At 46.2% G+C, this 12635-nt stretch overlaps 1 protein-coding gene across 1 annotated transcript in view; it reads left to right on the top strand.

Moving 5' to 3' along the window:
• The first annotated feature begins 332 nt into the window (after nt 1–332).
• CHST10 (carbohydrate sulfotransferase 10) overlaps nt 333–12635 on the top strand; it is a 32578-nt gene continuing 20275 nt past the window's right edge. The window contains exons 1-3 of the mRNA XM_044263670.1: nt 333–467; nt 2385–2454; nt 12357–12451. Of these exons, the coding sequence (XP_044119605.1) occupies nt 12409–12451 (43 nt within the window). The 5' untranslated portion in view covers nt 333–467; nt 2385–2454; nt 12357–12408. The remainder of the gene's footprint in view (nt 468–2384; nt 2455–12356; nt 12452–12635) is intronic.

The raw sequence follows: 12635 nt of genomic DNA, 5'->3' as shown, positions 1-12635 counted from the left end.
CTGGGCGCACAATCAGACCCCGGAGACGCGCGGGGGTAAACCGGGTCCTGGAGCCCCTGGGCCGCGTCTCCCCGCGCGGCCTCGGGCGGCGCGCGCGCGGTGGGGGAAGGCGGGGGAGGACGGCGGCGCGGGCGGAGGCGCGCACACTCGGCAGGGGCGCGCGCTGGCCGGCGGGCGGGGGCCGCGTGGGGCGGCGGCGGGCCCGCCCCCCCCAACCCAGAGAGGACCTCGCGCGCCGGGCTTTCTCCTTCCGGCGCGCCGCCGCCACATCCCGGGCCGGGCGGGCCGCGGCGCGGAGGCCGCCGGTGGCGGCGCCCAGGCCTCCGGGCGGCGGGGCGGGCCTCCCGCGCTCCCGGGACGCCAGGACCCCGCGCGCTTGCCCCAGTGCCCGCGAGGTCCGGGCTGAGCTTCGCCGCTAGCGGCGCGGAAGGGCTAGAGGACCCCGGCGAGCTCGGGCTCCGCAGCGGGTGAGCTCTGGGACTGGCGGGTGTGGGTTTCGTAGACCCTGGGGCCCCGGCCCCCACCCCATCCCGGGTGGATGGGAAAACGCGGCGAACCGGCGTTTCTTTGTGAGCACCATCCCTGTGTGTTTTGGTGACTTGAGCACCTCTCTAGTTGGTGGGATTAATGAGAAGAACCTCCATCACGTTAATTATGCAATAAGGCGGCGTCCTTGTTGCGGGGTGGTGTGACCGGTGAAATGATAGATACTTGGTGATCTGTAATTTACTTCTTTCATTTTTGGCTGAGACTTTGCATTTGTGATTGAGTGCAGAGAGGAAGAAAATGTTCCCCTTGGGTGCAAAGAACATGCAGAGAGAGAGAGAGAGGGCAGGGAAGAAGGAACGTGTACACCCTTTCCTAAGTGCACTGTTAAGTATGTCTTTGGCGGGTGACAGGGGAAAGGATGGTTGGAAATGCTTGTTTCCTGCCAGAAAGGCTGCAGAGTGCCCTCAGCCCTGATTTTGACAGTCGAGAGACTGGTCAGAAGTTGGAGGTTCAAGTATAAATTTCTGCACTTCTGGCTGGGAAGATGAACCAGGTTTTCCAAAAGCTGTCGTTTTTGTTTTCCAAGTCTCTGAAGGCAGGAAAGGGCCGGGCAGTGAATAGAAAGCAGTGCAGCCAGGTTCTGTCTGGTTAGCTAAGGGGGAGGACTGTCATAAAGGGCTTTTTTGTCTGAAACACCCAGAGAGTCTGGGGCTTTGGGCCATGAAGAGTTGGGTATTGGTCAGTTTTAACTGCTAGGATGAGAAATGTCTCAGACATTCTTAAAATTAGGCAGCTCACTTTAGGTCCCCTTGCTGATCTCCAGTACCTATTCACTCTGAAATTTTCAGGGTCGGGGTGAAAAAGAAAAGATACAGGGAGAGAAAATAGTCTTCTCTCTTTTCTACCACTGTAATGATGAGTCCATCTTGGCTCAAAATTGGAATTTCAAGATGGAAAGAAAAATCTTTCCATCTTTGTTCTTGACCCCAAAGAAATACCTGAGAGAAAAATCCTTTCCTTGCCCAATATGAAAACTGGAGGGTTTGCAAAATTGAACAAAGGAGAGAATGAATCAGGCAATCTCTCAGGCAGTTTGCAGGTATATTCAGATCTGTATTCAAATGCTTGAGGTTAGACAATAAAAAGGTGGGAGAGAGCCAGAATAGAAACGAGAGGGATGAATTCAAGACCTTCAAGACTGCAGAAATGAAGAGTCTTTTCTTCTGATACAGGTCTGGAAGAATCTGAATGTTGAGTACATAAAGCTTAAGCTTTCCATCTGCATAACATGAAATTGCTTTTAGTTTTAACACTGAGCTTTTCAGAGTAAAAGGAAACACAGCTAGACTGTGCTACATGTATCCCAGGCAGTTTGGGCTATATTATGTGTTAAATGAGTTGTATGTTTATTTTGCCAGCCGACTCTGTTAAATCTGTAATCTCTCTAATTCCACAAGTTCGGCTTGTTTCCAGTTATTCACTCATGATGTGTCATTTGGCTAGAATTTGCCAGGGTGTTAAAGCCTAAAGAAATTCAAAATCCAGAGAACATCTTGCATTGGAAGATTTCATCATCCCATCATCCTGTACAAGAATTCTTTACCCAATGTCAAACATATTTGATTCTTTTTGCTACAAAACTTATTTCATTTTTCCTTTGAAGTTACAGGGGAAAGTCTTTTAAACACGTATCTCTTTTGGCACTTTTAGAATATTTATTCATTTTCCAGGAATTCCAGGTATAACCCACCTCTGTAAGAGACCTGTTGTGCAAAATGCACTTGAATAATCAAAATGGTTAACTATTTCCCAAGTATAAACCAAGTTGTACTAAGTAGGTCAATCTTATCACTTCTAATGGTGCTTTTTTTTTTTTTTTTAATTTTCCTGTACAGTGACAGGAGGAACCAGGAATCTCAGGCAAAGCAAATACTGCAAGCAAATGTGGATCCCAGGCCTCAGAAGGTATGTGAAGGAGAATGTGAGCTCACTAGTTATTTGAGATTCATGTCATTCACTGATCTCATTGCCTCTTGCTTATAAGGATATTTTATGAAATTTAAAATTCTTAAATAGGAGTGTGTACACTTATACTTAGAAATCTTTTCTTAAATAGTAGAAGCATCCTCCCAGGCTGGGGATTAGGTGTTTTTGGTTTGCTAAGAGCAGTGCCTGACATGTAGATAACCCCAGGAAGTTTATTATTGTTCATTATTGTTACTCATGAGAATCTTTTTTTTTTTTTAAGATTTTATTTATTCATTTGAGAGAGAGAGCAGAAAGAGAGACAGAGAACAAAAGTGGGGGGAGGAGGAGAGGGCAGAAGGAGAGGGACAAGGAGACTCCCCACTGAGCGCGGATCCTGACCCAAGGCCCCTGAGATCATGACAAGCTGAAGGCAGAGGCTCAACCAACTGAGCCACCCAGGCACTCCCATGAGAATGTGTCTTAATCTCAGATACATCCTTCAGTTGGACAGAGTAAGGAGTGTGTTTTCATGCTGATAACTAAGGAGGATCAGTTATTCTAAGACAGTAAGTTGTAATGATTATGACCAAGTAGACAAAGTTCCTGAACTTAGATTGAAGAAACCCTATGAATTTAAAAATCACCACGAGTGTCGTGGCACTTTACATATTTTATAAATTCAGTTGCAGTGTTTAATCACGTTGTAATTTAGTAATTTTATTGATTAGGTGGTAACATTTTAGTTCAAAATCCAAAGATATGGAAAGTTTGATTATAGAATGTCTCTGGTTGCTCTAGCCCTTAACTACCGAGTTTCCCTTCTTGTTAATCCCCCACCCCAGGGCTACCAACTCCTCGTGCATTACCAGGCTTTTTTTGTGAAGTTTCCTTTAGTGCCTGGCTGTATTTTGAATGAATGTTAAAAACTGAACACCAGACCCGTGGTCCTTTCCCTGGGTTATATATGTGTGGGGGTGGGGGATCCAGGAGTTTCCAGCTCAGTAAAGGACCCTTGACAGGATTCTTTTTCTGGGCTACTCGGCATGAGGGTCACTGTCTCCTTGCTGTTTTTGGGACCCTGGGACACAGACCAAGCTGCTGCAGGATTTCCCTCACTCTGTTCCGTCTCTTCTCAAGATTCCCCTTAACCATGGCCCTTCTCACTTTGTGTAATCTTATATATTAACAGCTCTGTTTATTTCCCTGTCTGCCTCTATAGAAGTACCATGAGAGCAGGGTGTATATATGTTGCCATATCCCCAGGGCCTAGAACAACTCCTAGCTTAAAGTGGGCACTTGGTCAATAATGCTGAATGAATGACAGACATTTGGAGAAAAGCTATTTAAACAGTTAAATGAGCTTATTTACCACAGAACTTTGCAGAACCTTTAATAAGTGAGTATGCATAGCAAAAGTAGAACAAGGCAGGTGGAAGTCAAACTCTTCAGCAAAAACCGAAAAAGGTTTTGATTTGTGCTTTTGGAGGACAGCTCAAACACAAGGAAAAGCCACTGCCAGAAATATTATTGGCAGCTGACCAAAGTGGATTTACAAGCATCTTTTTGAAAATGTAGAGAAGAGAGAGTTTGCACCAGAAGATGGTAACAATACCAAACCAAACCCATTGTTAGTCATTACAAAGATGAAAATGTGTGCTGTCTTCTTTAGTTTAGAGGACCAAAAAAAAAAAAAAGACTGAGATTTCTGGTAGGTTCAGCTATATTTTTGCTTCCCTAACCCTGCTTTCCCTGTAAGAAGGGAAAACCACCTTAACCATCATTTCTGACTTGTGGGTTTTCTAAGAGCCCAGCCCTCTGGCTTGGTTTCAGAACCTGACATCTCCAAGTGAAAAATCTCATTTAATGACTGGAAATAGGAAAGCTCAGAAGACAGGTATGCTGACTCCTGGGGGCCCCAGGGGCTCAGTACAGGGCAGCACACTGTGACCAACAGGGGGCCTGGGGCACACTCAGGTTTGCCACCATTAGCTGCAAGAGGCAACTTGGGAGTTGTCTTGGCTCCTTGAACAAAGGAGAGTTAATTACAGAAAATGTCAAGCTTTTTAAAGGGCATTTGTCACTGGGCTGCAGGGAGAGCAGTGGCCCTTGGCAGAGCCATGTTGGAAGGACTGTTCATTTCAGGCCCCAGTCTCTGCACACAGAAATCATGAGCCTTGAGGGTGTCATCTTTGTACAGGAGGCAAACCCCATGGAGAATTGGTATATTCAGGCAAAGAAGGCAGTTGGTGGGGTGGGTTTAGAGGGGCTGGGCCTAAGGGAATTTGGAATGCCTTTCATTTTGTTCAAATAAATAGGGCAAATAATTATGATTTTTCCAAGGTCAGACCAAATCCTAATTCTACACAATCTAGTTACCTATAGGTAGGAGGGCTAGAAAGAAGAGTAAGTAGGAACTGTGATGGAGGTCTTTGATTCTAATTAAACCTTCTTAAGCTGTTTTACCGTAGCATCAAAGGATACTCCTTGACAGATGTGATGTTCTTTTGCTACTAGTTTTCATTCTTATAAAGGAAGGAGGTGGAAGGAGAATGGTTCCTATGTCAGAAGGCCTAGAATCTGCATTTTAAAGGGCTGGGGGCTTGGACCAGCAGTTCTCAGCCCTGGCTGCTCATTAGAATCCTGTGCAGAGCTTATAAAACAAGCCCTGGATCCATCTCCAGCGATATGTGTTGTCTTGGGTTCACTGTTCTTGGGGCCCAGCACACTGATATATTTTTTTAAGCTCCCCAGGTGATTCTAACATACACCCAGGGCTGGAACCACTGGCCTACACATACAGTTAGCCATGTTAGGTAGATACCTAGGTTCAGAGTACATGAATTTATAAAGCAGAAGCATGCTATGGCTAACTGGAACCCCTAGTCCTCAGGATTTGTGAAAACCCAACCTGTCAGATATTGTGGATCTTACAAGTTTACATACTAATTTTTAGAGACCTTGATGGAGATGATGATGATGATGATGATTATGATGATTGTGGTGGCGGTGGTGGTTGTCATCGACGGTCTAGGAGGTTAGGTCCAGGTGGTGATGTGGAACACTTAGCTGTGTTAGAACGCTCCTGCTGCACTAATGGAAATGATGTTGAGGCTGGGGAATGGCCAAGTGGATAGTGCTTTACATTTTTGACTGTGCTGTCGGAAAAATACCTTCAAAATTTAAATCAGAATCATGAAACTACTACCGTTCTTCTCACGGAAAACTCTTCACTGGCTTTCTGTTGCTCACAAGGTGAAACTAAATTCCATAAATGCCCTATAGGAATCAGTGTTTTCTGACCAGAGCTGCTTTGGCTCATCTCTAACGTTGACCTGGAAACTCCAGCCACTGGGGATTTCTTTGGTTATTCAAGGGCCCCTGACTTCTCCTGCCCAACACCCAGGTCTCCATTCCCTGCTGGTCCCCTGGTCTGGGTACCTCCTTACATAACTGCTGTCCCTGACCTCTCCACCCAGGTTCTGTCCTTTCTTCCCTCTCATAGAGCCATGTGTCCACCTCACACTACTTCTGGGATAGACTCTTTGATGCATGTGGGTTCTCTTTGTCAGACAGCAGGCTCTGTAAGGACATAAACTGCATATGTGTTTGGTTTGGAACAGGGTCGTATCCCTGGCACCTGTTTTGTGTGGTGGATGAATATACCTTTTCATGATCAATTTGGCAAATAATTATTTTTTAAATTGTGTCCTTAAAAGTATATGCAGAGGGGCGCCTGGGTGGCTCAGTGGGTTGAGCCGCTGCCTTCGGCTCAGGTCATGATCTCAGGGTCCTGGGATCGAGTCCTGCATCAGGCTCTCTGCTCAGCAGGAAGCCTGCTTCCCCCTCTCTCTCTCTGCCTGCCTCTCTGCCTACTTGTGATCTCTCTCTGTCAAAATAAATAAATAAAATCTTTAAAAAAAAAGTATATGCAGATATACATCTACTTGTGTTTGTGTGTCATATGTTATGAACTATAGAGATATTGGGCCTAAGGGGAGGGGTGCTTGAGAGGGACCAGGCTTTATTCTTACTGGTTCTGGTTGGGGCATGTAGTAAATGACTCCGTGAACAAGTCCTGGTTTATCTAAATTTTTTCCTCAGCAGCTCTTTTCTCTTAAGTCTCTGTGTAATGTGTGAATTTTTTCACTATAGACCATGAAGGGGGAAAGATAGGCACTTAAAAATAGTGCATCTTTCCACCCTAGGCTTTCTTCGCCCAGCAGGAGCCTCCTAGAAAGCACCCAGGCCCTGGGTGAACATGCTTTCCCAGCTTCTGCAGCTGGCCCTGCCTTTCTCTTTGCAGGGAAGACCATCTTCCAAACCCCTGCTGCTGCTTCTGTCAGAGGACTTGAGTCTGACAAAGTGAAAAGCCTTTATGGAGGAGTAGGTCTGGGGTGCAAGGAGATTAGAGCCAGGTGGGGGCAGAGAGGGGCTCCAATCTTCTTTTCTTAACACTTCCTTTCCTTTAAAAAAACACTCAAGTAAGTACAGCAAAACTATTGACTCAAGAATCTGTTTTTGTTACAGTAGTCTCTGTACTTTATGTTTTAAATGTTAGATCATTTTTAAAAGCTAAATAAAAACTAATGAAGACGGGTGCCTGGGTGGCTCAGTTGGTTAAGCAGCTGCCTTTGGCTCAGGTCATGATCTTGGGGATCAAGCCAGAAATCGGGCTCCCTGCTCAGTGGGGGTCTTCTCCCTCTGCCTCTCATCCTGCTTGTATTCTCCCTCTCTTTCCCTCTCTCTCAAATAAATAAAATCTTAAAAAAAAAAACAAAAAAAACTAATGAAGACAGAGATGTGTTTACTAAATATTCAGATACATGTTGATTTTGTCATTTAACCACATTTTCTCTCAGCTAGGAAAGTATTTACCATCCTTTCCCACACTTTACCAACTGGTAAGGAAACTGCAGTCAGTAGTGATTAGGTAGGGAAAATCAATAGCAGAAATAAAACACCAGGGGACATGTATATGAGTTGCATCTTTTATATCTTGTTAGTTTCTACTATAAAATGGAAACATGTTTGTTGCAAATTTTTTTTTTTAAAGCTTTTATTTATTTATTTGACAGAGAGAAATCACAAGTAGGCAGAGAGGCAGGCAGAGAGAGAGAGAGGGAAGCAGGCTCCCTGCTGAGCAGAGAGCCCGATGCGGGACTCGATCCCAGGACTCTGAGATCATGACCTGAGCCGAAGGCAGCGGCTTAACCCACTGAGCCACCCAGGCGCCCTGCAAAATTTTTTTAATATGTAAGTGTACAAAGCAAAAAATAACTGCTTTCATTGTCTCAAGATTTTATTCTGTGCATTATATGCATGTATGTGTTTGGATATGTATATAATCACATACATTCACAAATATAACTTTTACAGAGAGGCTCATACGTCCAATTTTGCAAGTTGCCCTTTTCGTTTATGGATATAAGTTGACATTTTGGATCTCTATAAAGTTTAAAGATAAATAAAGTCAGCTGAATCTAAAAAAAAAAAAAGGGGGGGGGCGCCTGGGTGGCTCAGTGGGTTAAGCTGCTGCCTTCGGCTCGGGTCATGATCTCAGAGTCCTGGGATCGAGTCCCGCATCAGGCTCTCTGCTCAGCAGGGAGCCTGCTTCCCTCTCTCTCTCTGCCTGCCTCTCCATCTACTTGTGATTTCTCTCTGTCAAATAAATAAATAAAATCTTTAAAAAAAAAAAAAAAAAGTACTCAATGTTTTTAAAAAAAAAGCCTGCACATGGTTTTATTTAAAATTAAAAAAATTTTTTTTGGACTCCAGTGAGATTTCTTAACCACCCCTCCAGTCAGTATATTTCAGTTGTATATCTGTTCAGATGCATGTTAAGTGCTATGATTTATAAAATGTAATTTTATTTCCAATTAATACTGAAGTCCTAGTAGCTTTTGTTTTCTAGTCTCAGATAATAGGTATTAAATTTGTAACTACTTTCATGTGGATAATGGAGAAATATTTTGAGGTTGTTGAAATTGAGGGCTTCATCCTTTAAAGAGTTTGGGAACTCTCAGATGGAAGGTTGGAAAAGGTGCCTTCAGAAGTACCTTTTAGCTCCCCTGAGTTTTCCTAATAAGTTTCTAGGTGGATATAGGCATTCAGCAAGTAATGGTTGATGTTTTAATGAGTTCCGGGCACTATTTCAGTCCTTGGTGTACTCGGGGGCACTTCTAGGGGGGTGGTGAGGGCACAGATGGTGAACAAGTGAAAACAGGCTATGGTAGGTACAGTGCAGGATGTGAAACTAGGTAGGGTGATGGAGAGGGGTTCCAACAGAGTGGGCGGTAGAGCTGCATCTTCCTGTGCTGTGCAGGGGTGGGCCCTGCTTACTTCCCATTTACAGAAACCTGCTGGCCAGCACAGAGCACTCCCTCCCTCGCTGCCTTTCACAGTGATCACTCTCGGGCAACAGGGCACAGAGTCATTGTCAGACTTCTATCTAGTCTGGGCAACCCTACCCAAGACACTGGTCAGGGCCCGTGACTTTATAGTCCTCTTGTCAAGAGAACATTTTTTGGCAGGGGGTAGGGCTTATGCACATGATCCTTTCCAAATGTGCTGCCCTTATCAGGGGCCCCAGATGTCTTGGGCTGTCCCTGCCTTGTCTGGGTGGGCTGTGACAGGGATGAAAGGGAGGTGGGGGCCCTTGCAGACCTCCCTTCTCCTGACTCGGTGCAACGGCCAGGCACAGAGCAGGAAAGGGCACTCTAGATGACCTAGTTTAGTAGGGGTTTACTTGAATTCACTTTCAAAGTTGAATGTGTTTGAAGTAAAATTCCCTGTTGGAAAGAAGACATTTGCTTGATAGACTGTAAGTTGTAGAGGAGGTACTTGGGCAGGCTCTCTTTCATGGGGGCCTCACAACACACTGGTAGGTAGGTATACAGTGGTTTTATCCTTACAGATGTGAAAATTGGGCAGATTTTCTGGGAGAAGAGAATTAGACCCTCCTCACCCCCGATCCCAGATCTGAGTGAAAGAGTAAAGCATCCCTGGCTTGAAATTAAAATCCAAGCCTTAGGAAGGCAGGCATGGCCTCAGCATGGTGCAGATCTTACATCTTAGTGAGCCCAGATGTAGAAACCCTATCCCTGAGCTGCTTGGCTTCCTGAAGAGCAGATGATATGACCCTTCATTTTCATGTAAGTCTGTTTATTCATGGTCTCCCTACTTTTTTTTAGAGGTGAGCTCAGTGGGCACACTCAGATCCCTTCAGAGGACTAGCTCCCACTGGAAAGATTAGATTCTTAAGCCATAAACACCTCCCAGGTGCCGGCTTGATGCCCAAGGGGGTGCCCAAGGGACGGATGTCTAGGTCTGAGCAAAGCAGGGCACCATGAGCCAGCAATGCTAGCAGGCTCTCTTGCTCTGCAGAGTAAGTGGGTTTGAGGGAGGCAGCCCCAGGTGGCTCCCCTCATCTGTGTTCGCTGGTTCACAGCACTTCTTGTAACAAAGCATGGGTTGCAAGCCCCAGGCCACTCAGCACCCAGAGTGTTCCTCAGCCTCTAAGGATTCCCTTAAACTGGTATAAGGGAACAATACCCCTGTGTTCTGGTTGCCTACCTCCTGCCTGGTACTTGCCTCCTTTCTCTTTTTTTCCATTCCAGTCCACACTGGCTCCTTTACCCCGCTGCCCTTCTGTTAGAAAAGGCCTGCATTTGGGGTTTCTCAATGGAGTGCTCCCACTGTGATCCATAGGGATGGACCCCTCTGAGTATCACTGTCTTATAGGAAGAGGACTGCAGTGCCCTATGCTGCCGGGCACAGTCTGTGCCTCACTGAAAAAAAAGTGCCTCACTTTTTTTGGGGGGGGGGCAGTCTTTATTGGAGCTGGAATCTCACTGTGAGTCACCTTTCTCAGAAGCAGCCCATGCGGAAATGAGCAGCAGGGGGGTGGACACCTGGCACGGGCTGTCCAGGCTGCTTGGGGGACCCTGCTCGCCTGCAAGCAGTACGCAGACACCCGCACACATGCACACACTCCCACACAAACTCACACTCTCTCGGGGGTTCTGAGGCCAGGCGCCCTGCCTGCTCCGTGGGCTCCCTGCCTCTGGGACAGGACTTCTCTCCTCTGGGAGGGACCTGCTGAGCTGTGACTGAAGGAAACCTCTTGAAGACAAGGTCGAAAGAGCTAGAAGCCACAGGCATTTAGCAGTTTGGGGGAAGGGGGATCCAGGAGGACAGGAGAGATTGTCAAGGGCCAAGCAAAGGGAGCCCCACCAGGCCAGGGCATGGGGCAGAAGATGCTGGAGAGCAGCATGCGGGGGACGGGGGAGGAAATTCTTCTCTGGAAGAGAAGAATTAGAACCCTGAGTCCCCTGGGATGAGTCTAGCTTTCTTTTCCCCTCTTCTTGGGGCAAACTACACTGTTACATTAATTACTCACCACTACACTTAGAAGGCTATTTTGCAGATCAAATTGGAAAGTCAGAGAGGGTCAGTTTCTGTTCATAGTGGCAGAGATACAGGCCATTTAATCCTCACAACCACCCTAGAAGGAGGAGGGCCTTGTCTCAGAGGTGGGAAATCAAGGCTTAGGAGGTTAAGTGACTTCCTGAGTCACAGAGCTGGTGAGTGGTGGGGCGCTCTCCTTTGTGCCCTGCTGCCTCAGAGGAGCAGGACTGAGGGAGGAAGGGAGACTCAACTCAGGCAGGCTGGCCTCAGGCAGCTAGAGAGGGGTGGGCATGCCCTGTGTTGGGCACTACAGCCGGAAAGAATCTGGGACTCCCAGTAAAATTTGAAACTCAAGAGAGACAACAAGTCACTCTTTAAAGTGTAAGTATATCCCATAAATATTTGGGACATACTTCTACTAAGACATTATTCACAGTAGTCCCCCCTTATCTGCGATTTCACTCTCCATAGTTTCAGTTACCTGTGGTCAGCCACAGTCTGGAAGCAGATGATCCTCCTTCTGACGAATGGTCAGAAGGTCAGTAGTAGTAGCCTAACACTACATGACTGTGCCCACGTCCTTCCTCTCACTGCCTCTCATCTCATGAGCAGTTTACCACCTCACATCATCACAGGAAGAGAGTAAGTACAGCACAATAAGATATTTAGAGAGAGTCCACATTCATGTTACTTTCCTTATGGTATATTGATGTAATTATTCTGTTTTATTTTTAGTTATCATTGTTAAACTCTTACTGTGCCTCATTTATAAATTAAACTTTCCCACAGGCATGTATGTATAGGAAAAAAACAGAATATACAGGGTTCAGTACTATTCTGCAGTTTCAGGCATCCATTGGAGGTCTTGGAAAGTATCCCCACTGGATAAAGGGAAGCTACTGTATTTATCTGACGTTCAAAGCTAACCAGCATCCTACATTTTTATGCAATTAATCTGGCAACACTGTTTGCAGACCCCAGGAAACACTCCGGGTCTAATGTGTGGTACATGAGGGTGCCAGGATGGCTCCCAAACCACCCAGTAGTGTACAGGCTGAACTCAGGTGGTAAGCTCCCCACTACAGGATATATTCAAGTCTAGGTGGATAACCACTTGGTGGAAGGAATTCAGGTTTCAGATGCCTGGTTCCAGTGAGATTTTAGGAGGTAAATGTTGTTGAGACAAGGAGGAGAGTTGCTTGCCTGGGTCCCCACTGCGCTCTGTCCCATCTAGCATTCAGAAGCTTTCTGAAATCATATGTCGACACCACCTCATTGAGAGGATCAGTTCTCCCTGCTGCCCAGGGGTGATGGATGGCCTCAGTTGGCTAGTGGAAACCAGCCCAGCCCAGCATGGTCTCTTTAAGTGGTTTGATTTGGCTTGAAGAAGCACTGTGTTAAAGGTGAAATGAAACACTTTTTTTTTTTTTTTTTTTTTGGTCTCTCTTGCCAAGAATTGACTGACTTCCCGGCTCTTTGTGTGTCTCCTGCAGCATGACCTGCTGAGGATTGGCATGCCGTGCCTCAATCCCGGGCAGTGACAGCATGAAAAACACCCACCCCCAGGGTTCTGCGCAGACTCTTGCAGGCAAGTGAATGGAGATAGAGATGCTCTGGTGTTGATTTTCACTGTTGTAGAGATTCTGGGTTTGGCTACATCTATCTTGTCAACATGTCAGGATTTTATACAAGGCCTGCTTGTAATTGTCTCAGTATGGCTTCTGCCCTCTACAAATTACCGCAGCAAAGGTCTGACCCTTGGCAGACTCCTG

The sequence above is a fragment of the Neovison vison genome, chromosome 8 (assembly GCF_020171115.1).
Source record: "Neovison vison isolate M4711 chromosome 8, ASM_NN_V1, whole genome shotgun sequence".
Taxonomy (NCBI): Eukaryota; Metazoa; Chordata; class Mammalia; order Carnivora; family Mustelidae; genus Neogale; species Neogale vison.
Note: the sequence above shows the minus strand (reverse complement) of the source record. Positions and strands in the feature narration are given on the sequence as shown.